The sequence below is a fragment of the Nicotiana tabacum genome, chromosome 6, assembly GCF_000715075.1.
Source record: "Nicotiana tabacum cultivar K326 chromosome 6, ASM71507v2, whole genome shotgun sequence".
Taxonomy (NCBI): Eukaryota; Viridiplantae; Streptophyta; class Magnoliopsida; order Solanales; family Solanaceae; genus Nicotiana; species Nicotiana tabacum.
Window position 1 is genome coordinate 11,722,612 of NC_134085.1, and position 26,124 is coordinate 11,748,735.

The 26,124-nt window shown below is 38.3% G+C and overlaps 1 protein-coding gene across 1 annotated transcript; it reads right to left on the reverse strand.

Annotated features, from left to right (window-relative positions):
• Positions 1–15,451: 15,451 nt before the first annotated feature.
• On the reverse strand, positions 15,452–25,786 carry LOC107810950 (gamma-tubulin complex component 2). The gene is made up of 21 exons (XM_016635785.2): positions 25,473–25,786; positions 25,345–25,400; positions 25,134–25,179; positions 24,171–24,305; positions 22,680–22,811; positions 22,107–22,190; positions 21,920–22,018; positions 21,422–21,513; positions 20,818–20,890; positions 20,591–20,743; positions 20,351–20,470; positions 20,172–20,225; positions 19,587–19,670; positions 19,407–19,481; positions 19,191–19,322; positions 17,190–17,315; positions 16,983–17,090; positions 16,560–16,622; positions 16,343–16,417; positions 15,836–16,038; positions 15,452–15,759 (listed from the first exon to the last, which is right to left on the reverse strand). Exons 1-21 carry the CDS (start codon positions 25,536–25,538, stop codon positions 15,633–15,635), a joined length of 2,103 nt encoding a protein of 700 aa, XP_016491271.2. The 5' UTR covers positions 25,539–25,786; the 3' UTR covers positions 15,452–15,632.
• Positions 25,787–26,124: the final 338 nt, after the last annotated feature.

Below are 26,124 nucleotides of genomic sequence, written 5' to 3' on the forward strand. Positions count from 1 at the left end.
AAAATCCATAGGCAAACAATTCGTAAGTATTTGATGAAGTTTTATTGCTTAATCTCAGTTTAATGGTTTTGTTGTCCTAAGGAACCCTTGAAAATTTGGTGCTCGAGAAAAAAAATATAGATGGAATTGAATTCACACTTAACAAATAAGATTAGTACACAGGACTTTGAGAATATCTATTCAAATATATGTAGAAGTTACATAAGTAGATGTTTACTCGCATAATGACTTCAAAAACCAGACGTGCATTATCTACTAAATTGAACATGGATTTAATTTACATACATCATCAATTTAAAATTTTTTACACTATATATAACTGTATCTTATATTGTTGTACTATACAATCTATCTTATCATTGAGGACTGCTTAATTATCTTTTGAGTCATGATTTGATAATATAAAAATATATTCGCCCGTCAATTTACACAGAGTTAAACTTGACATAATGGATTTAAGAACAAGCTCGAAGTTTAGGGCTTAATGCATTTAAACATTGCTGGTTCTTACTTCGAACTTTAATTTACTTGATTTTGTTGCAAGAACGTTACTGAACTAATTTTCTTGCGACTAATATCACTATTGAGTCACCTCCGAGGGTTATAATGAGATGGATAGGTATTTGACCAGAAAGTATGACTTTCGGTTAAAACGATTATATTTGTGTAATAACGGGTTAAGCCTAGTTAATAATAATATCTCTAGATGTGGATGTCGAAAATATGGCTAACGTTTAGATGGATCCAGGGAGTTGACAGTAACATTCAATAAATGTTTCAAGAGGTATAAGTAATAATAGAGAAGTAATTTAACTAGCAATAAATAACAATAAATGGCATTTAGTAAAGTAGGAGAAGTTGTTCACCCAATAAATAGTGAACTAGGTGATTATTCCTCCTGACAATGATGAGAGACAAACAGAACTTAGAACATTCGAAATATTCTCGGATCTGGTGGAAACGTGTGGGAAAATATGAATAAGAATCTTGATGAAAAGGTAGTCATTGTATCTTTAATTTACAAGAGAGAGAGAATCTTTTAGCAAAATTCTGCTCTTATCACAATGAATATTACATACCTCTATTCATTACCTTTTGTTTTCCTATTTATATGGGACATACCCCCAGCTACCTTTTTTACTGGGTTGTTGTTTTTGTTGTTGATACCCCCAGCAAACCCTAATAGTACGAGTGCAGAGAATATCCATTGGAATATTCTCTTCAATATCCTATTTTAATGATCTAGCCGTTATTGCTCTTTCTGCGGTGCTGGATTTCATCACCATTTGCATATCGACCACGAGCCTCGCTATTTCCTATTCGACCTCAGCTGACTCTTTTCTCGGTGTTATTTTACCCTAAGTACTGAGACGGATTTTGGCATATACAATTAGTCCCTCCGCTTATTAATGCTGGCCTCAAATGACCTTAATGAGCGGATTTTGTTGGCAAATTTGGACGAGCGAGTCGGGCAGTGATGTTTCAGACGAGACGACGGCATGACCTTTCGTGAGCCGCAACTGTTGGGGTTGTGTCGTTTTCGCACCAGAATGACGTCATGATATCATGCGTCATTACGATGCGTTTTGCCGATGCTTTATGTTGTTTCTTGTGCGACTATCAGTTGCAGCTGCCGTTTCGATTCTAGTGCTAGGTAATGATGGCATAATTTCTCGGTCTTGATGTTCGAATTCTTATAAATAGGGGTGTGATGACAATCATTTGTTCTTTATATGTTTTTCTCATCAAAACTTTGTGACTTCTTCTCCTTCTTTCATTGTTGTGTGTTTCCTTTCTGGTGATTCTTGTTGCGTCTAGTCCTTTCTTGTCTGAATATCCCCTCTCGAAAAATATGGCTAGTGTATCTTCTGGTTTTACTACTATTGAAGATAAGAAATTCCCTACGGTGGAGGAAATAATTCCTCGTAGCGAGAGAGTTAGGTCTAACTTTTCGAAGGCGGCTGAAGACGAACCCGGGGCCTCTGAGTCGGCGATGAAAAAGGCTAATCTAGCAAAGCTTAGAGCAAAATTCAAAATTATTACCCGCATTGATTTGATCCCTGCAGAGCGGGACGTGGTGCAAGTCCACCATCCAGGGCATTGTGCGTTCTGCACCTACCCTTTTCACGTCGGCTACACTCTCCCCCTCCTCCTATTAGCGGAGGAGTTTTGCCATTATTATGGTGTTTGCCCAACTCAGTTCTCTCTATATATCTACAAACTCATTAGGATGCTTACCAAATTTGCTGAATTGGTTGGAGTCGACATCACACTTCGGCATTTTATGCATCTCTTCACCCCCAGTTTCTATAGGGGACGATGTTGAACCTTCGCCACTGAGGGGGAAAATGCCTGGTGGTGAAGACGGATGATAAGGCGAACCGCCAATTCTGGCATAATTTCTCTCTTGTCAGAACCGAAGATGTGGTGGTGAATGCGGACGGCTTCGCCGAGACTTGTAATTACACTCGTAAGCATCTAATCTTTCTCCATTAAAACATTTAATTTGCTTATATTTGGTCGTTAATTTTGAACTCTGGTCCCCTTCTTATGCATCCAAGACTACGCCCCCTCCTTTGTTCTGGGATATTTCTGATTGGGTTGGTTGGGTTCTCCCTCACACCGTGGGGATTCGCGAATGGCCGGGCTTTTTCAAGAAGTTTGGTCCAACTCCTTCATTTAACGGTGAGTTAGTCCGTTTCTTTTTGTTTAGTTTTGACCTCTTAGTCGTCTACTTCTTACAGTCTTCATTCGCTGATAATGATAACCTAATTTTTCTTTTTCAGGACGAGGACCTTCGAGAAGGACGAAAGCTCCTCCTTCTTCATTCCATAAGGGGAAACGTGCCTCCTTTTCAGCATCTATTCCGTCTGTGGATGAGGCGAGGCATGTACGCTCTTCCATTGCCATTCCCATTCGTCCGCAACTAAGTCTGTTCAGTCTTCAGCACCATCCACGGCTGATTCGGCATCGGCCTCTTCTCCGCCTACAGACATTTTGACCGCGGGGGCTTCCAAATTCCCCTTTACACTGTCCTATAGATGAAGATGAGGAATCACCGCCAAGGGAGGAAAATTTAGTGCCCCGTAAGAGAAGGTTGGTAAACATTGGTGATCAGGTTGCCTAGGCAATAGATTTAGCAATGGGTGAGATAGCGACCATAGTAATTGAGGATGATGTCGAGTTAGCATCTGACGTTCCGATCGGAGGCTGTTGAGGGCATCCCTCTTCCTTTTGTGGCAGTAGGAGTCAAAAGGTCGGCCGTTGTGGCTTCTGATAATTTGTGAAAGGACAGGTCGTCGACTTTGCAGCCGGCTAACAAAGCTCCTTCAACGGTCGATAAGAGAGGCAAAGGTGTAGCCGAGGAAGGCTACGAGATGGGCTTTGATCTCGATGTTGATGAGATGAGGATGATGGAGGAGGGGTTCACCCAGCTCGATGTGAGACTGGAGGGGTCCATGCGGACAATCACGATCCCCACGGACCGTGATTTATTGAAAAACATCGAGAACGTGGTCCATGCCCTTGGTCCCATTTGTTTCGATGTGGAGGGTGTAACCCTCCCGGAGTTGGATGATGCCCCTTTGTAGAGGATCATAGACGGCCTTGCTCTCAGGGTAAAAATTCAGGGCTTCTTTTTCCTGTCTGCTCTATTTAGATTTTCGATTTTTGCCTTAGTGGTTCGCCGCTGTCAGCGGGGATGTTTTAGTGTTTGACTTTTTTATTTGTGACTGTGATTTTTGAAATTAAAAGTGCACGAAGAGAGAAGAGGCGTAAGGCCATTTTTATGAAGTTGCAATGGAAGTATCGCAAGTACCGTGGCAAATATCAAGAAATTTGCAGGCAGTTTGCCGAGGATAGCAATTTGCAGGCCTTTTAGAATGAACTAAAGCAGAAAGATGACGAGCTCGTGAAGGTCATCAAGAAGTGCAGCGTCCTTGAGTGGACGTTTATAAGTAAAGAAGAAAAGCTTGAAATCAGCAAAGGGGTCGAAGTCCAGTGCGGCAATCTCCAAGCCCATATGGTCTCACCGCGCGCCGAGCAAGAGGAATGTCAATTCAAAGCTGATGCTCTAAGTGGCGAGGTTTCCGAGAAGGTAGAGGACCTCGAAAAGGCAGAGTTGGCTCGGTTGGGGCTATGAGAAAGGCGGAGGCTTTGGAAATCGCGATCCACGTTCTTCGTTCCAAATGAGAGAATGCCTTGGAGAAGGCTAGTCTCAAAGAAGGGTACTTGATGAGCGGATTGGAGATTGGAGAAAGAATCTTCTGGTCTTGTGATCGAGTCACCGCTCTTGAGGCCGAGAAGGCCCAACTACTGGCTCGACCATTCTCTTCCGGCACTTCTGATTTTCCTGATGTTCCTCGAGAACTGTACGAGGAGTGGATTCATGCTGAGGCCCAGCTGGATATATTTAGAGATCTGATAAGGGTAGGAACCGTTTCAGAAGCTGTCTTCGAAGATGCTCGTGTTAAGGCACGTGAAGCTCGGGTCGCTTGTGGTTATTATCCTGCCACACTAAAGGTCGGTGACAATGAGGAAGACGCAGATGTGGACTGGATTGAAGACGATGTCTAGTACGAGAATGCGTACCCCGAAGGTGATGGTGAAGGAGTAGAAGGAGATGGCCCAAGTGGGAAAACCAATGGCACTGTTAGGCCTGGCGGCTACTAGTAGTTTTCCTTTTTCCTTCTTTTGTTTTGCTGTAAACTTGTGCATTTTTGTTGGCGTCTTTACGATCCTTTGTATAAAAAAATATTCTAAGTATGAAACATGTCAGCTTTGTTATTTGTACATGATTCTTTTTCTTTGGTTCGTGCTTGTATGATTTTTTATTTTCTTAGCCGTAATCACTTAGCTTAAGTACGGTTGAACATATCCTATGTTTAATTGCAACTGAGAGTCCTATAAATTGGGGTCCGTTGTAGCAGATGATCTCTTTGGGGAGGCCGAAACATCATATGATGGTTTTCCATATGAAGGCGATCACTTCATGTTCGCGTATTTGGGCGAATGCTCCTGCTTCTACCCACTTAGAAAAATAGTCAGTTAAAACCAAAAGAAATCACATGTTACCTCGCCCTACTGGGACGGGCCCACGATGTCCATTCTCCATTTGATGAATGGCCAGGGGGAAGTGACAGAGTGTAGGTGCTCGCCTGCTTGGTGAATTATTGGGGCATACTTTTGAGATTGTTTGCACTTCTTCACGAAATTTGTGGCCTCCTTTTTCATAGTGGGCCAGTAGTTCCCTGCCCGTATGAGGCATCTGACCGAAGCCCGATTTCCGAAATGAGCTCCACAGTTGCCTTCGTGGACATCCTCAAGGACGTGCCGCATCTGATTTGGGCCTAGGCATTTCGCTAGAGGGCTACCGTACGTCCTTTTTTACAGGTCATTGTGAATGATGTTGTACCGGGCTACTTGCATTCGCAATTTCTTGGCCTATTTTTTATCAATTGGGAGTACATCATCCTGCAAATATGTAATAATACGTCTACGCCAGTCCCAAGTCAGGTTTATGGTTCTTACCTCGATTAGGTCTATCGATGAGTTGAGAATGTGGACTACACTTTCGTCTCCGATAGCAATGTTTTTTGTGGTTGCGTCTAATTTGGCAAGGCCGTCCACCTCGGTATTCTATGCTCGGGGGATCTGGTCGAGTTGACATTCGTCGAACTCGGGAAGCAGCTTGTAGATTTCGGTCTGGTACTTTTGCAACCTTTGTTCCTTGATCTGGAAAGTCCCTGTGACTTGGTTGACCACGAGTTTAGAATCACAGCGTAGTATTAGCCATTTCTCTTCGTATTTAAGTGCTAGTGTTAATCCTGCAATTACAGCCTCATACTTGGCCTCGTTGTTAGTCATGTCCGGGCACCTTATGGACTGGCGAATCACTTTGCTTGTTGGGACTTCGAGTACGGGTCCTAGTCCGGGCCCTGACATGTTGGACACGCCGTCAATGTATAGGACCCAGAGTTCTTGTGTTTGGGGAGAAGTGTGGACGACTTCTTTTTCAACTTCAGGCATTATTTTTATGCTAAAGTTGACGACGAAGCTTGTAAGGACTTGAGACTTTATTGTTGTTCGCGACAGATATGTGATATCATTCTCGCTCAGTTGGATGGCCCATTTGGCCAACCTTCTCGATAGCTCGAGCTTATGCAAAATGCTTCTTAAAGGGAAAGTCATGACGACCGAGATTGGGTGGCATTGGAAATATGGTCTAAGCTTTCGTGAAGCTAAGATTAAGGCCAGTGCTAGTTTTTCGAGGTGAGGGTATCTTGTCTCGGCATCAACTAGTGTTTTGCTAATGTAATAGATGGGAGACTGTGTACCTTTATTTTCTCGAACGAGGACTGCATTGATAGCTACTTCGAATACAGCAAGGTAGACGAGGAGTTGTTCTCCCCGCTCTGGTTTTGAAAGTAATGGTCGCAATGATAAATATGTTTTTAATTCCTTCAAGGCTTGGATGCACTCTGAAGTCCAATTTGGAGGCCATTATCCTCCTTGAGTACATCGAAGAACTTGTGACACATGTCCGATGATCGCAAAATGAATCTTGAAAGTGCGGCGATATGCCCGGTTAATCTCTGAACTTGTTTTTTGGTGGTTAGGTAGTCTGGTATCCCTTCAATGGATCTGATTTGATCAGGGTTAACTTCGATCCCTCGCTGCGAAATTAGGAAGCCTCGAAATTTCCCTGAGGCCATGCCGAATGTACACTTTTGGGATTCAATTTTATCCCGTAATGTTTGAGTACGTCGAAGGATTCTTTCAAGTGGTCGATGTGATCTTCTTTCCTTTTGGACTTGACCAGCATGTCGTCTATATAGACTTCCATTATTTTGCCGAGTTGGTCTTTGAACATCCTCGTTACTAACCTTTGGTAAGTTTCCCCGATATTTTTCAACCTGAAGGGCATGACACTGTAGTAGTATGTCCCCTGGTGGGTGATGGAGGTGGTTTTTTCCTGCTCCTCTTCTTCCATGAGAATATGATTATAGCCTGAGTAGGCGTCCAAGAAGCTCAGTAGTTCGTGCCCTGCATCGATGAGTTGGTCTATATGGGATAATAGGAATGAATCCTTAGGGCATGCTTTATTCAAATCCGTGAAGTCTATGCACATCCGCCATTTCCCATTCTTCTTTTTCACCATGACCATGTTGGCGACCCATTGGGGGTATTTCGACTCCTTGATAGAGCCATTTTCCTACAGTTTTTCCACATCTTCACGTACTACATCATTAATTACGGAGTTGAACTTACGCCTAACCTGCCTCACCGAGGGGTGGAATAGGTCAACATTCAATATGTGCGTGGCGATTTCCTTTGGGATACCTTGCATATCTATATGGCTAAAAGCAAACAAGTCCGCATTAGTAGTTAAGAATTGACGAAACTTACACGGTTCCTAAAGTTTGCAGCCGATGTAAGCTTTCTTGATGTGGTCATTATTGTCTAATTGAACGGGGTCGAGGTCTTCTACGGTCGATCCTGTGGTTCGACTGTATCGAGGTCTTTAACGACGTCCTCGTTATCATCACATATCCACCTCGACCTTATTGATTGCTACGTCTCTTTTTATTATCCCTTCATTTGTTGAGTAAACGTGCAATCTAAGGCGATGCGGTAACATTCCCAGGATATATGTTGCTCCCCTCGTATATTGAATATTTCCCATAGAGTTGGGAATTTGATGACTTGGTACAAGCTGGAGGGGATGGCTCTCATAGTGTGTATCCATGGTCGTCCTATTATGGCGTTGTACGTGCTATCCTAATCCATAATATGTAACGTGGTTTCTAGAGTGATGCAATCGGCCAAGATGGGGAGTGTGATTTCGCCAGATGTTCACTCAACTGCATTGTTAAAACCTGTTAGTGTGATGCAATGGGGTACTATCTTATCTTCGAGTTTCGTTTATGCAAGTACTCGAGGGTAGATAATACACGCGCTGCTCCCGTCATCTACCATAATGCGTCTCACATCGGTATCTAAAATTTGTAAAGTGATAACAAGGGCATCATAGTGAGGGAAGACCAAACCATTGGTATCTAACTTATCGAAGATGATACTTTCTTCGAGTTCGTCATACCGTTTGTGGGTGATCGACCGTTTGAGCTTGTGGGTTGTGGTGAACTTCACAATGTTGATAGAAGCATCATCGCCACCACTGATGATCATGTAGACAGTACGGGTTAGCGAGGGCGATTTTAGCAGTCCCTGATGCTTTTCGCGTCCTCTGGCAAAGTTGCTCCTTCCCCAATCGCTCAGCAATTCTTTGATGTGTCCCTGTCGTATCATGTTTACGACCTCCTGTATTAAGGCGATGCAATCCTCGGTTTTATGTCCTTATTCTTGGTGGAACTCGCAAAGGGCATCCAATTTTTTGGTACTCGGGCCCGACCTCATCTTTTATGCCCACTTCACCTTTGGTCCAAGCTTTTCTAAGCGTAGACTATTTCTGTAGGTGACATACAAAAATTGTGAGTGGATAATAAAGGTGGCATACCTCTTTCATTCCAGTGAGTCCCTGTCCTTGATCTGGATGGGCCCTCTTCGTGGGGGGAGAGGGGGGAGGAGGACATAATGGCGGTTCTTGATGTCGTTCCATGTTGGGTCGCAGAGTGCAAGGTCCCTCTTAATATCATTTCTTTAACCTTTTCTGGATTCGGCTTGTACCAAGGTCAATCGATGAGTCGGCCCATTGAGGTCGTCTTCTTCTGCTCGGACCACGGCACAATATGCATTGTGTATTTTATCCCAAGTCATTAGGGGATACTTCGTAAGCAGACTTAATAACTTTCTTGTTGCCCTTGAACCATTTCTGCTCAGCCCGTTATGGAAAGCTGCAACCGTCATCCCTTCGGATACATTTGGTAAGGTCATCCTTACTCGATTGAAACGGGCGAGGAAGTCCATCAATCCCTCTCCAGGAGACTATTTAATAGCAAATATGTTGTTTACTCTCGCCTCGGCCTTTTTGGCTCCAGCATGGGCCGTTATGAACTTGTCGTCCATTTATTCGAATGTTTCAATGGAACGCGTAGGCAGTTGTAAATACCATGTTAACGCTCCTCCTGTGCGGATCTCGTCGAATTTTTTCAACAAAATGGAGGACACTTGTTCCTTGGCGAGGTCATTGCCTTTCACGGCGGTGACGTAGCCAATCACATGGTCTTCAGGGTCGGTCGTGCCATTATATATTTTCAAATAGGACGGCATTTTAAAGGTCTTTGGTATGGCATTTGGGACGGTGCCATCCCTTTATGGCTGTTCGATGAACCGACCGGCATCTCTCTTCGGCAAGATCTTTGGGGTGCTCGGTATCTTATCGACCCTTTTTTGGTGTTCTCTCATTTAATCCCGAAGTGCTTTGTTCTCGTTCTCCATTTCCTCCATCCTTTTTAGAATGGTTGTGAGGGTATCGTCACCTGTACTATTAACGACAATGTGAGTAATACCTGTCATTAGAGGAGGAAACTGGTCATGTTGCTCGTCTGTTGGTGGTATTACACAAGTCCTTGCATTTTCTGTAGCCGTGTCCTAAGAGGGCTTGGAGGACGCTGGTTAGCGTGTCAGTTAGCCAAGCCTCAAGGAGCTTTTTTACTGCTGGTGGCGTCTCTTCTACCACGGATGTGGAGGCTCCTTTACCAAGGGATTTTGTGATGCTGCAGTGAGGAGGGGGTGACCCTCCACTCTTAGAGGAGGAGTTAGGCGTTGTATACTCATCCACTGCTTCAGAGCTCTCATTGATGGTGTTCATGAGGTTGGTTAGGAGGTGACCCATTATTCTCGTTTTTTCTTCTCGGTTACCTGCCATATTAGATCCGTGCATACAAAGAAAGGCGATCATGTTCTTGCCCCTTTTTTTATGTTAGCGATCAGTGTTAGTTGTAGATCTAGAGGAAACTAATAATTTAACTAGAAAATTCCCATAGACGGCGCCAAATTGTTTGACCAGAAAGTATGACTTTCGGTTAAAACGATTATATTTGTGTAATAACGGGTTAAGCCTAGTTAATAATAATATCTCTAGATGTGGATGTCGAAATTATGGCTAACGTTTAGATGGGTCCAGGAGGGATTTGACAGTAACATTCAATAAATGTTTCAAGAGGTATAAGTAATAATGGAGAAGTAACTAGCAATAATAACAATAAATGACATTTAAGTAACTAGGAGAAGTGATTCACCCAATAAATAGTGAACTAGGTGATTGTTAACAATGATGAGAGACAGACAGACAGATCTTAGAACATTCGAAATATTCTCGGATCTGGTGAAAAAGTGTGGAATAGTATGAACAAGAATCTTGATGAAAAGGTAGTCGTTGTATCTTTACAAGAGAGAGAATCTTTTAGCAAATTCTGCTCTTATCACAATGAATATTACATACCTCTATTCATTACCTTTTGTTTTCCTATTTATATGGGACATACCCCCAGCAAACCCTAATAGTACAAGTGGAGAGAATATTCATTGGAATATTCTCTTCAATATCCTATTCTAATGATCTAGCCGTTATTGCTCTTTCTGCGGTGCTTGACCTTGACCATCATTTGCATCTCGACCACGGGCCTCGCTATTTCCTGGTCGACCTCGGCTGACTCTTTTCTCAGTGTTATTTTACCCTAAGTACTGAGACGGATTTTGGCATATACAATAGGAACCTTTTCCGAAGCGAATCTAGCATTTAAAATTTGGTCAGTTGGTTATTGGGATAAAGATACAAATCCTAGTATAAAATATGAGATTGTAATTACACTATGTTTAGTTAAGGGTATTAGCCAGTGGCAGAATAAATTTTATACCAAAATAGTGGGATTAACTGATATATAAGGTGGGATAGTTAATTCTATGGTTTATCCTAACCCATGGATATCCTTGTCTCTCTCACCTGGTATCCAAAATATAACCGCATACAAATTTAAATTCTAGAAAGAGATATCATGTGTTAGTAATTGGGTTCTGAATTCAATTTAATACCAAATTTATACTAAAGTTATTGGCTTCTACCAAACATACGTCGGCTTCTAGCTCCTCCCCTGGAAAAAGTCCTGGCCGGTAAAGAACACTTCCCATTTTAATAGATCTTATAGGGCATGAATCTGAATTTATTCGAGTTCCAATGCAGATACCGATTATCAAATGAAAAACCAAAAAAAGTAATTGTATTGTGTCCAAATTAATACAAAGAGGACCCATTTTAAATTTCCATACAGACAGATACTAAAAAACAAAGGGAAGTAGGGAGATGAAGAAGTGAAAGGGACAGTTTTAAAAGTAGGGGGATATCCCGACACAATACACCAAGGATTGGTAGAAAAGCATTTAATTTCGGGTTGTCCCTCTGATAATACTTCTGCTATCACTGTTCTCTCTATTGTTCATGCAAAATATTCAAAAGATATGCTTTTTTGGTTTCAGCAATTACTGTACTACTACTACTACTTATTCTCCCTCCACACCCCACATTCAACCCCCCTCACTTTTCTGAACTCGCATTTATTGGACAATGCCAACACAAACACCCCCACCCTACCCTCATCCCATATGGTACGTATAACTAGTGATGATTGGGGTGTTCGTCGATCGGTACGGTACGGTATTTAGATATTTCGCTTCGGTATTTTTGATATTCGGTTTCTTAAAATGCAATATCAATACCGTACCTAATTAAATTCGGTATGGTTCAATTTTTCTCCTTTCGATTTCAGTAACTTCGGTTTGGTAACGTCGGTTTATTCGTTTGAATACTAATTAGTGCATAGAGTCATAGACTGTAATATTCTAAATTAAATTACTCAAAAGTACAAAACTAAAAATATTTATTGATAAAAGTTTTGTCCAAAACTAGCAAATATCAACCCACGGAGAGAAAACTGTATATAAATTTGATCATTAGAAATGTCTTGTTACTTGCTTAGAGTTAATTGATGAACTTAGAAAATAAAGAAAAGTAAAATTTTAGATTTTTATATTTATGTTATATTTAATAATATGTGTATTGTGTAATATAATAGTATATATTTCGGTATGGTATCGGTATTTCATTTTAAAATACCAAATACTATATCTAATACCAATATTTTTTAAAACTTAAACCAAATATCATACCGAATACCAAAATATTGAATATCAAATACCAAAATTTTCGGTTTCGAAATGGTAATTTGGTATTTACCAAATTATGCACGCCCCTAATGATGATCATGTGTAGTTTGTATAAACCGTGACTTTTACAGTTTAGGTTGGAGTTGTAGGGATGTTCTTAGACTTTGCTTTGATATTACACATTACTCTCCCCGTTACAAAAAGATTGACACTATTTTTTCATTAGACACATTTTAATATTTTCTTAATGAAAAGTATTTATAGTCACACAAATACTCTAACAGGTTTAAGATCACAAGTTTCAAAAGTTTTATAGTCATATAAATATTATGATTTCTTTAAAATCACATAATTCTAAACTTCATTTCTTTATTAAAATTTGTACCAAGATAATTGTGTGGTTAAAAAAACTTAGTGAAGCCACAATATTTATGTGGTTATAATAATTTCTTATTAACGGTAAACTGAAAAGTTTAAAAGTAAATCATTTTCAAATATAAAAATATCTTATTCTTTTTAAAATAACTAATAAGGAAAGTACTCTCTGATTAAATCACCATTTTATCTCATCTAAGTGCCTTTGGGGTAATTACCCTCCCCCTCCCCCCAAACCCCTTCAAAACCCTGTGTTCTTGTTCTCTCCATGTAGTCAGAGCCCCAGAATTGACTAATCCTATTCCTCTCTTTCTCATTTTTCTCTTGTTCTTTTCAGTCTGAAATGCAGACACACAAACAATTAAGAAATCCTTCTATCCCACTGCTTGACTATTCTATTCCCCTTAGCTTTATTCTATTCCTGGTTGGAGTTTGGCACTTACACTTTCCTATCCTCAGATGGAAAACTCACCTAAAAAAGGGCTCTTTTTCTCTGGCTTTTCTCTTGCTGTGCATGTGTGGAGAAAGGGGTTAAGAAAACAACTTATCAATCAGGTTTCAGCAGGAACATCTTATCCATATTTACTCTCCTCTGTCTCTCTCTTATTAATTTATAATAGCTACATATCCTTTTTCTTTTTTTGAAAAATTCTCAGGAAACCCACAGTTGTTGTTATCATTCGGGTGCGCACTGGATAACCTATTCATTGTGCAATAATCTGTAAACCACACAAAATATATAAACTGCACGATGCAAGCTTAGTCAGAGGCGGACCTATGTGTTAGAGTGAGGGAACATCGGAGCCCGTAAGCTTCGGCAGAAATCTTGTACTATATATATGTGGAGCCCGTAAGCTTCGGCAGAAATCTTGTACTATATATATGTGGAGCCCGTAAGCTTCATTTAAACCACTTGGCACCATGAACACTAAAATCCTTTAGGGGACATTGGTTGAACAGAATATGTGCTCCCGTCGCGTAAAAACTCTAGGTTCGCCTCTGAGCCCAGTGCAACGAGCTCTGACTGAGGAAACTGTTAGTGAGGAGAATCAATCACAGGTCTCCCACGTGGGAAACCATTCTTTTTTTCTTTTTTAAATCCCTCTCAATTTAAGAGGATCTATAGTGTTTTCACACTTCTCCTCTAGCGTAATTCGAATCCAGCACCTAAACATCATTGGCTGAGGTAATTTATCAATTGAGCAAGCTTCACTTGAGAAACCATTCACCTAACCCTTTTTGTCGCTTCTTTTTTTCTCTTTCTTTTAACTATTTTATTGAAAATGAAAACCATGCATGGCACAGCCTTGAAATAAAAAGTTAGAACCCTATAGAACTAATCATGAGTACGACACATAACTATGCACTACATGTGTGGTGCCTATTCATATTGCAGACAACCTGTTGTTTCCTGACTGGACCTTTTTGTCTTCTTTACCTATGGGTCAATATTAACCCTTTTTAACAGTTTTGACATTGGCAATTTTCAACTTTTCTGTTTGGATTTTCTTTTCTTTCTCAAGCACAATTTATGTTTTTCTTTTCTTTTTTTTTAGTTTAACCATCTCGTATTTGGCGCTGTTGGCCGGACTAATTTAAATTCATGCTGTGTAAGGCCATTTAGGAACAATTTAGTTAACCATATGTTATCTTTCTTTCAAGTTTTTCGCATACCTATAAAAAAAATACTCAATAGGCTAAATCATAAGAATATCTGTCTAAACTACTCTTTAACTTTCTACAAAATCAACTTTTTAAGTAATTAACACTTTACTAGTTAGAAAAATAATAAAATTTGAAAAAAGTAAAATAAAACTAATTTGGAAACAAAAAGTCAATTTTTATAAAACTTCAAATATTGACACTAATTGAGTTTGTCCTTAATATTTACTAGAAATGATGCTGGATGGACATTTTTTAAACCATTGTTTATATTCTTACCCTGCTAGGAAAAGTTTTGAAAAATAGTCACGCGTCAGAATTTTAGAACACACTTGTTAGAAATTGAAGCACCAAAAATTCTGACAATCACTATAATTTTCACCGCAAGAATTTTGAAGCACCAAAAATTATGACGATCATCAGATTTTTCAGTCAAAATGCTAAAAAAATTCTGGTGATCTGTCAAGATTTGTGGCTAAATCCTGACGATGACCATAATTGCTAAAATCCTGACCAGCGTACTTTAAAATTCCAGTGATCGGGAAAACCTACTCACGTGTTTTAAAATTTTGATACGAGACTTTTTTCACAAAACTTCTGTTACTGGGGTCAAAAAACAATAGTGGCACAAAAATATCCTATTTTTATCACTCTCTCTAATATTTAGTACCCAAACAGTACATATATGAAAGGCTTTTTTACTTTAACCACTCAGGCATTCTTTTTTGTTTCAGGCACCTGTAGTGAAAAACTATGAAAGAAGTCAAAAAAAAATGAAAGAAGTGGATCAGGAAAACTGTCATAAAGGAGATTGTTAGTTGAATTACTTAATATATTATGCTACAAGTATTAGAGGATTGTGGATAATATTGGACATACTTTTATTCTTTGTAGGTTCATCGGACAAGAACGCATTTCTTTTCGAAAGAAAAGAGGTATGCTTTAGAAGCTTAATATATAAAAAAAAAAAATTTAAAAAAAAAGGTTACAGTGCTGTACTATTTGGGAGGGGGGGGGGTGTCCATTGTCGCCAACAGTTCGAAATTAACATTTTTTAATTACAAAGACCAATTTATACTTCTTGAGCATTTTTTCACATTTCTTCAGTTCAAAGTTTTAGTTTAGTTAACAACATTCAACCGACCCCAAGGTTAGGAACTATACTTGATTTACATTATATTACTTGTGCGACCACGTGTACTTGCATGTATATTTGGGAGCAATCTCTCAAAAGAGCCTCACAGTGGTGCTGATGAGACAAAAGAGCAGTGAAGAGATTAAGGAAAAAGGGAAATAGGCCTCAGAAAGCATGATTTTGATTTCACAATGAACACACACTATGCAAGCTCAACCGAGTTTAAAGAGAAAATGATCTGGAAGGGAATCGACCAGGAGCTTAACAAACATAAATAAATATAAAGATTACTAAAACTGCAATTTTAAAATTAAGTTTGTTGACAACAAATACAATCAGCTTACTGGTCTTTTCCCACACCAAGGATCCACTGTGCAAGATGAGTCAAGTACGGTTCTGCCCGAGAGCCACTGCTTAATATCGGTCCAAGGCTATGAAGCTCAGAGGAAAATTCCCTCTCAAATTTCCTGCAAATGATTAGTAAACTATGAGACACAGAAACAGAGAGATCAAAACCAGAAGTATCATTTCATTGTAACATACAGAACGGATTCAAATACTGTGATGTTTTCAGGAGCTAATCTCAGCATCTGAGATGGGGTCCTTAGTTTCAGGTTCTTAAATTTTTCTATACTGGGAGAATCATCGGACAACATGTTAGTATCAGCAGTATCCAACGAGGAGGTAATCAGCCGTTGGGTTGCAGCTGCATATTGCAGACATATCAATTTCAACCTCTCCACCTTCTGCATTTAGAGAAACATTAATGAGAAATCAGGAAAGGAAAAATAGGTAGAACAACAAAATACCAAATTCGACCCAAAAGAAAAGGAACTTCAGCAAACAAATAAATAACAACAAATATATTATCAGAGTCGAAACCTAAAACGTATTGTAGCAGTTGCTATTGAAATGTGTCTACTAACAGGTTCTTCTTGAACATTGCAGAAAGGCTAGTCGTCATCAATCTCTAACACTTTGAAAGACTTTCTAATTAGGAACAAAGTAACTAAAGGCCACCAATAACCAGAATTAAAAATCATAACTAACCTTGAGAAGGGCTGGTGAAAGTAGCAAACATTCTTTCAAACACTTATCAAGAAAAAAGTCATGGTATTGAATAACCTGCCCCAAAGATGAATCAAAGAACTAATGAGATACACTAAAGTATAAACAAAACGCAGCATACCAGCAGGACTGTCCTATAAATGTGTTTACACACAAGGTTCATTTGTACAAGAGCAAGAATTTGGCATAATCCTTTTACCTCGTCAATGCTTTTTGCTGTTTGAAGTCTATTGAGCATTACATGCCAGTTAGGTTCAAGAACCTGAAGATACAACAAACTATTAGTTCAATGTGACTACGTATACATATCAGAAGTTTCAGTCCACTAGTCTTCACCAGTTTGATAGATGTAGTAAAGCTCATGCCCACTATAGCAATGATAAATGAAAACGAATAGCAATGGAGAAAAAGGATACATTAATAGCACTGTGGTGACAGTGATGAAAAGAACAATGAGAAAAACTGGGAAACCAATGTATACAACATGAAATTAAAATAACAAAGGATAACGAAAACAACTAGAAATTCAAAGCATTCAAGAAGAGATTAATGTAACCAAGGCAGGTAGACACAACAAAGATAATACGATAACTGGAGTTTCCTGCGGAGGGGTGAAACTTGCCTCAAATGTCAAATAGTGTAAGAGGCTATTGATGAACTTTAGCATATTACGACACAACAAAGATGATACAGAAACTGTAGTCCCTTGCATGTCAAGTTTCCGGAGACCCTATAAAAAACAAAATAAGCAAATGAGTAAATCTATCAGAAGTGAAAGGAAAAGAGAAGCTATTTGACTACTATCAAAAAAGAAACTGAAATCTCATACCTGATGTACTTGCCATGCCCCGGAGAGTTGCCTATCAACGTGCTTACAGTGAAACAAAAATCTGAAAATCAACTGGTATTTCGTCAAGGCTTTCCGAGATATTACAAGAGATAACGGCCATTGAACCTGAAACACATTAAAATGGAACCAGGATCAGGAGATGATAATACAATTATCCAGCAGAAATGACACCATGACCTTTTAAAAGAGCTTTTTATTTTTTATTACGGACCTTTTGGAATATAATTACTCATGCTACAGCTAAAATTGTCATTCTTGCCAAAAGCCCAAAACAGATAAAGAAGATAACAGAAGAAGATGCACTCCCTCGGCATAAGCTAAATATGCTTGTTGCTAGGTAGCACTGAATGAAGTGATGAACACATTAACATCATTGGACACAACTATAAAGAAAACCTAAGACTGATAAATTAAACAAATATACCAGGTATAGGACAATGTGAACTCATGTAAAGGAGGGAGAATTGAGTACTTTATTCCCATTCCACTTTCTTAACTTAGCTTAAAGTAAAAATGAAATTTCCAGCTAATTACTTTTTGGAGATTGGCCAGCTATTGAACAACCAAATTGTCGCAGACTATTTCTCGTACATCTAAATACAAGTATTGAAAATACCCAAACTGCAGTTCAGTAGGAAAATTTTTAAGGCAAAGAACAAATGCAATTAAAGTCAAAAAAAAAAAAACTAAGAAAAGCAGACCATATGAAAATAGCATGCTTAAGCCTTAAGGTTGGAAATTGCCAATGGGACTTTGGAGTAGGATCTTTTAGGGGAGATACAAAATGTTAGCCTACAAGCAAACATGTTCAAGGAGATGATGTAGGCTGGTAAAAAAAACAGAAATATGATGCAAAACAGAGAAGAGATAAAAGAGTAAGCATAAAGGAAACAAGAAAGCATAAGATCAAGAGATGGCGGAGGCAATGCTAGTGCCTCCCACCAGAAGCCGACAGACTACTGTTGGTTGTGGGATTATGGTGATTGTTCTTATAGAGTTACCCGATAAAGCCACAGTAGCATGAAATCAATGCAGATATTGCTGCCCTCCGTGACTTAGTCCAGCTGAATGCTAATAAACAAAATTACAGCTGGTCGGAGCCCATTCTTTGTTAAAACAAACTTTTAGCTAAGACTTCCTTTCAATCCAGTGTTAAAGCAGTATCTCTCTCTCTCTCCCTTACGGGAATATAAAAGGATGATCATACATGCATTTCTCTCTAGCTATCCGGATCAAAGTGATGAGCATCTGCAGAATATTAGTTTTGTCTATCTAGATAGTTAGGGCGAAAGAGTTATTAATATGTTGTCAAAGACACCAAAACTAATAAACAGGTATGTTATCTCTTGGATCAGGATAATAATATCCCCTCTCAAGCCAATTGATCCCTCTGATCTTGTAACGGGGGAAGTAGCTGGCGGTGACTTGGTGGACAGGTTCCTAAAAAGGGAGGTCTTTTCCTTAATTCCTTTTGGAACCTTCAGATTTCAGTTGCTTCATTTCTTCGTCTTCATAATTTGGCGTCCACCATTACTTTCTTGCTACGTATTTTTATTTCATATGTCCCAACGCTTTTTACCCTTTTAATTCGTAGTTGTCTTTTTCTTCTTTCCTAACGCCATGTTCTTAAATCCTACCTATTTTCTTCATCTTTGCATTTTTAGTTTGTTTTCATTTTACATGACTATGTTTCTCTTTTGCACTCTTTGACTGCCCAAAGAAGGAAGTGGGGACAACAGCCAAGATCTGGATATGTTTTACATTTCAAACCTAAAATTGGGCCCTTTAAACAACAATCCAGTACCATGAAGCAACTACAATCTGGATCTCTGATCGATATAAAAGACATAGAGACTGCTTTCTTATAGCAATGTCCGCACCTTCTTACCATTTCTTTTTTCTTTCTTCCTTTTTGTTGGGTGGGTGCAACGGTGGATAATTTCTTCAAAAATGTTGAAAGAGAGACATTAGAATACAAACCTTGTAATTCAAAGAAAAAGTTTCCAAGCCAGTAATGCTTAGTGGTTCCTCTAAATCATTGCTATCTGGAGCAGACTGGCTGATTTCAAGATCTTTCAGCATACTCAACCTTTTCAATAAAGTAGTCCGCTCCTGGGAGAATACCATATTTGACATAAATCCTGCAGATTATTCCCATATTTGAAGGCTAAACAAGCTAAGGTAATAACAACTCACCACACAACACAATAAGTCCTCGTGGCAAGGATCCACGGCAGCTGCAGTAGATCTCAAAGCAAGGTCTAGAAGAGACTACTCAGAAGAAAGAAAAGAAGAATATCATGTTACTGGGGAGCTTCAAGTGGTTTCTCTATGTTACAGAAAGCAGAAAACCAAAGAAACAACTATGTAAAAAACCTGTAGCTTCTCCACGGAGATCTCATCAGGCTTCTTCATGAGCTCCTCTTTAGCTGTATCCATGAAGTGAACTAGGAAATCACCCTGCATGACCCATTGCAGTAAGTACGAAGACAAAGTTCTTAGTAGCCAGAATGCATCTAACCTAAAACATATAAAACCGGCTACAGAATGAGGCAACAATTATTTTTAACTCCATCTGCAGAGAGCACACCTAAAGAAAATAAAAAATGAAACCAAAGAATAATCTCAAAACCAGGCCTAGAGAGCGGAGAACCTAAGCATGCAATAGCTTTGAAATTGTGTATTTAACTGACTGATATGCTTGTTTGGCCAACATAGGGTTAAAAATGTTTCATATTTGCCTTCTTCCTTCAACCCTTTTTTATGTCAGCTACTAGCCCAAGAAATATCTTCTTTACGGAATGAAATACAAAGGGAATGAGGAGTTAATAAACAAAGTTAATGCAGCATTTCCATGCATGTAGCGGTTGAACTCCATACCAGGTACTTTCCCCAATCCAACCCCAACTCCCGAAATTATCATAAGCTTAAATGTATAATCTGTTAACCGTTAGCTGATACCTGATCAAGAAGAAGATAGTGCTTGATTGAATGCAGTTTTCCCATTAGATCATACTACCAACAGAAAAGAAAGGTTTAATCAGTAAGGAGTTTCTTATAAAATAAAAGCACTTGCATTCACGAATTAAGATACATAGAAAACAAACTGTGAAGGAATGACTTTCTTGCTTCAAGCACACCTTGTTTTTAACAAGATTTAATAGCTCGCCACTGGCAAAATCATAAGCCGACTTGATGCACTCCAAATAGTGATGATTTGAGCCAACACTTGTCAATTTTGACTTTTCTGCCACAGAGATCTAACAACTCATTTTGGTCAAGAGCTCCTGCTAATATTACTATTTGATTTGTAGAGCAAAGAAATATGGAATAACTTTATTGGGTGAAACATATAACGAGCAATAAAATCTTGTCAAAACCTGAATACTATGTCCACACTCTCTCATGACATTTAAATATTTTCCAGTGATCAAAATTGTTTCAGCTGCATTTGCAAGGAAACTAGGAATGTCATCCTTCAGGCTGTAACGTTGTTGCCAGTACTTGGCGTCATAATCCTGAGTAAGACTCTCCTGTGGGAAATACAGAGAGATCAACGAGATATCAGCAACTAAGTAAAAAAGTGGAGTTACTTACAAAGATGTACCTTCTGAAGAGACTTGTTCTCAGCAATAAAGAATTCACCATAAGGATCATCAATCACTCCTTCATACAGCCACCTAAATTGAGCAACAATATCAATTCACCTTAAAAAAGGGGAAGTTGAGCATACAAGTGTGGAACATGAGAGAAGTGATGAAAACCGTAATACCTAGAAAAGACACTACGATGAAAACCTAATAGCTACTCTACAAGGAACAAGAAAACCAGTACTTTCCTTGCTTCTCATCATGGGACAAATATAAAAACACAAACTTGTGCATTTCCACTTAAACTGAAAGTCATTATTCAAGGAAACATATGTTACTACTTATTACAATGTCTAGTAGCTCTATCAGGTGATATCCAAAGTAGATATTATCGGAGGACCCACCAAGATTAAATAGCAGAAATAGAAAGCAATGAGATTTTAACTATAGCAATTTATGTCTCACCAACTTCATTTTATACTTCATAAAAAAGTAATGACAAATTGATGATTATCAGATTACATAACCAGAAATTTGATTAGGCAACTATGCCCAGTCAGTAGTGGGTCAACCAGACCTTAAACAAACTTGAAAAATCATTGAGGCATCAACAGTAAATACCTCTCTAATATCCCAAGATATGCAGTGCTTGCTGATTGTGACATCTTTTCCAGCAAAGATCTCACTACATGATCACCAGCCATTGCTTTTGCCTAAAACGGAATAATTAGTCTGGAAATAAATGTAGATCCTCCTAAAATAGAACATATGTAGTTTGTATTTGACATATCTCAAAATAGTGTCTATCATGGAATGCTTGAAACTTTTGCTGCGTTCCGTTTTTCTTGCCAATACAAGTCATGAATAACTGGGAAAAAGGTCAAAGAAAAACCACTTTTTTTGGATTATGTATACTTCCCAATATCAAAATAACTTGAATTCTGAATGAAATCCTTGGTCCTTTTTTCAATTGAAATTAAACAATATGCACTTTTTCATAAAAAGAGAAGATTTCCCTAATGAGAAAGACTAACTAACGAACTACTAAAGAATTCCATAATTTTAGGGGAACTCAGACGATAGATCCCCTAAAGTTATGACATTAATTAGACGCGATACCTGGCTTTGCAAGAGGTTAAGGACTGCAGAACCAACACAGTTATTGACTGCAGCCTTTTTCACCACCACTGACAGAGCTTGCATTGAACCCATCATTGGCTGCAAGAAATAGCTTAACTAAGCAACAAACACGACGAGTCAAAGTAAATGACTGCTTAGGCAATTAAACTAAATTAAACAGTGTTACCTGGCAGTAAAACCATAATCCTTGTATAGAAAGTCTTCCTAAGCGAAATTGATGTTCAAGCTGTGCCACCATTGCTTGGTAATCCTGGAAAAGATATTCCACGCTCTGATTATCTCTCCTTTATTGGTTTTCCTTAAAGTACTTCTTTCTCTAACATTTTCCTTAGTTTTCAGCCTAATAAAGCAACCAAATATTGGCACTTCTACATTGCACATGTATGCCCAGCATAGGAAAATTTACAGAAACAACTCATGCCACCAGGAATCTATGATACAATAGGCCAATAAAATTATAAAAACTAGCAATAATCAGCTGAACCAAATCAAAAGTTGTGGACGGGTGTCTCAGCTTCCTAGGACATAATCTTCATATAGTTGAATTTATCTATCACAAAAAGAGTAAACAAATGATGAAGACGATACCATCTTCCAAGAAGTGATTTTCTCATATATATAATTTAATATATCCTCAAAACGAGCTTATATATAAGATGAATAATATACCAGATTAACAGATGGAGAAAAGTGTAATACCCCATGCAACACCAGAAAGATCCATAAATAAGAAACTTACAAGGAGGAGTGCCCTTAGAGCAGCAGCAAAGGCATGATTGACTAGGCCCGTCTTGAACTGTGACCTTGCCTCGACAAACTGGTTAATCAAGATATAACTTTCGCATAGCGGGAACAGTCTTTTTGCAAATTCCTGCAGTAATAGTCAAAATTATTTCAACACATTATAAAATATAAGACTTGGAAATTGTCTTCACGTGTTCTCAGATTTCGGCCTCAAAGTAATTCGTTATTTTATTCAAATACACTTATTTACTTCATTTTTCTCCTTCGACTTTCAAACTGTTGCACTGTGATTTGTCAGCTAACCACGAACATAACATTTTTACTTTTTTGCTTGCTAAATAACCACCACTTAAACCTACAGTTTTGAATAAGAGAAAAGGACCAGAAAGCAAGAGAGAATCATCTTTCTTGCACTAATCCGTATTTTTTGCTAGACAAAAACTTGTTGCAGAGCCGGCTTGACAGTTCCCTGCACCAGAAATTGCCGACATCCTCGAACATTTTGGGATTTTCTAGGAAGAACAAACAAAGTAAAGAATGTAGTATTAACTATTTCAAGCATTGAAAATTTGTCTATTTAGAGAACTGCTGAAAGCTAACATTCTGTTTTTGCTTTATTTAGCTTCATTTCTCTTTTAATATTCTCCGCTACTTTCTTGTGGTTCAGTTAGACGCTTAGTGCCTGCTTACTAACCAGCACTTTAACATGGACGGAGTAAGAGCTTACATTCTTTCACTTCTCATTAACACACGCCACTACTGGATGAAATATGTTGGACTTCTTTTATGAAGAACATAAGCTGCACTTACACACATGCGAATAATTCAATCAAAAGACAATAGCTTAAGTTTGACAATGTAACATACTTGGTCTAATTAACTTTAAGACATTTCAGGAATTAAATGTCTCATTTTATCCCAACTCCTCTCCTTTTTTTTGGTAGGTATCTACCCAACTCCTGTGTTTCTACTTTATGTTCTTTACTTTTATGCGTTTTAGAGAATACATGCGAGCAACGTCATTTCCTAACTTAATCTAAATGCTAAACCTGTCAGCCTACTCCAAATATATTGGCTCACTGCAGAATAATGCCCTGCAATATCCAATCTTCAGAACCACCCCTTCCACTAAAGCCACATCTTCGAAACATTAATTAACCTATTTCTGCTATTATGTTCTGATAAAATTATGCTCAAGGCCACTTCATCAATTTCTTTATTTCGTCCATGGAAATAGACATCTGATGTTGACAGAAGGTTAAGAGTCTCCAAATCTTCATTCTTCACATTCTCCTAAAGTATCCTATTCTGTTAAACTTTCGCAAGGATTCTCCAATAGATCTGATCCACACCCTCAAAACTAAACTAGATATAACGCAACAATCTAGATCGTGATTTCGTACCAATCAACTACGAGAGTTCTTTTGCCTATGAACAGATTCAAGATGGAAACAAAGAACTTGAATGAAAAAACAAAATTATGTACCTGAAGAGCTAAATCCATAGATGCATCAACCTGGAAAGTTATGGCATCCTCCTTCCCTCGGACTTTCTTAATAGAAATATAGCGTCCTTCAATTCCAACCAATGTGGATAGAAGATCATCAACAACAATTAATTCCTACATATTTTGACAAAATTTTAATAAATGACTGACCCTGACCGAACTAGAAACCAAGATCATCAAGTCCATATATGACATAACATATTAACAAGAAAAAACTTCTAGATGAGCCACAACATCATAGTTTCTGTTCCCCCTAACCTTTAAAAATTAGTACTTAAATAAAACAATGCAAAAGTTCACACGTAACTAAATTCCAAACAAATTGGTTGTAAACAAAAAGAGAAGGACGTGAACCAATTATTGGCATGTACAAGAGAAGTACATGACACATTAAGCATGTTGATTGTTGACTATTACAGTCTTGTTAAAACTTATTATCCGAGCTTATATGTTCCTTCTTGCCGATCTGGTCAACTTACCTTTGTGTTTTAACTACATCTATGACAAAGAAGTCTAGGTTGACTGGGTATTTGGTTTGATTTTGGGTTCGTGTCATATATAAATAGTTATATAAAGTAGGAGAACGCTTTGCTATTACACGATATATCTTACTTATAAAACATTACTAGGCGTTCATAGAGATTTAAATTTTATTAGTTTTAGTTCAATAGCTTAGTTAATCGAAATATGTACTTATATATTTTGTAATACACATTTATTGGTCGTATCCCAACACTTGTATCCACTCGGACCCACACCACAAAAATCCTAAAATTTATGCGATGAAGAATCCAACCTCTAGACGCGCACACAGGTACCCCCGAGTCTGAGCAACATAGTCAATAAGAACAATAACTGATGGTACTAACAAGTAATAACAATAATAACAACAATTCTAATAATAAGGACGATGAACCTCCAATTGCATCAAAAGAGCAATACCTGAATGGTAGCATGGTAGGTACCTATCGCATTATCCGTCCCAAAACTGAACAAAAATTTCCAAACAGAAACAGAAAGTAAGTAGGAGACCTACCAAATAGGAGTCACCAGTTTGGTTTTAGAATAGCAAATCAAAAACACCATGCTAAAACACATTCACAAAAATGCCTAAATTATATGAAATCATAAAGCCAAGGACAATTAAAGATACCTTGAGTCTATAGAAAAACCCTTGAATTCAGCAGTTCCAGGTGTAGCCTTTATCTCCTGTACACATTTTCAGAAAATTGCAATAAAAAGTAAAGAATTTAGTAAAATTAATAGAAAATGGGTGAGTACCTGATAAAATTGGCCAGTGAGAAAAGGACGATCCACATTCCAACCAGGAGTAGATACTGAATCCATGTTCTAATCTTCTCAAATCTTCAAATTGCCGCGGCAGTTAATGCCACTGCAGTTCACTTGTTAATTTGCATATATGGACTGATTTTGAAAATTTTGGGAAAGCAAAGCATAGCAGGCGCGCGCGCACTGGGTTTCTAATAGGAGCTTACGCACTTAATCAATTCAAAATGTTAAATTGTGCCGAAGTGGGCAATTTACGCTTTAAATAGCTTCTTTTTTTTTTCTTCGACTTTGGTCAAGATGCTTTATCGATTGATATTTGATACTTCCTCATTTTTATTTCTTATTTTTTGCTTTAAAAATAGATTTAAATGGCTTGTTCGGTTTTTGTTTATTCATTATTATATGTGTATTTCGACCCTAAAAAAAAGATCAAACTGAGACTGCTTTTTGCTTTAAGAAACTATATGCGGAAATACTCCCGTTTGCACATAAGTTTTTTTTTTCCTTTTTTCCAAAAAAAATTCACTTTTTTCGAAATCGGCGTTTGTTAATAAAATTTTCAATTTTCACTTGAAGATGCATTTTGAAAATTTTCGAAAATTTGAAATCCAAAAAGCTATTTTTCAAAATTTTCACTCAAATC

Excerpts from the sequence above, each read along its gene's own strand:
- LOC107810950 (XM_016635785.2), bottom strand. The coding sequence starts at position 25,538 with ATGGATTCAGTATCTACTCCTGGTTGGAATGTGGATCGTCCTTTTCTC. Across the intron at positions 22,191-22,679 it reads CTCTAAGGGCACTCCTCCTT|GATTACCAAGCAATGGTGGC; the intron begins GTAAGTTTCTTA and ends TATCTTTTCCAG. Across the intron at positions 20,744-20,817 it reads AGAACAAGTCTCTTCAGAAG|GAGAGTCTTACTCAGGATTA; the intron begins GTACATCTTTGT and ends TATTTCCCACAG.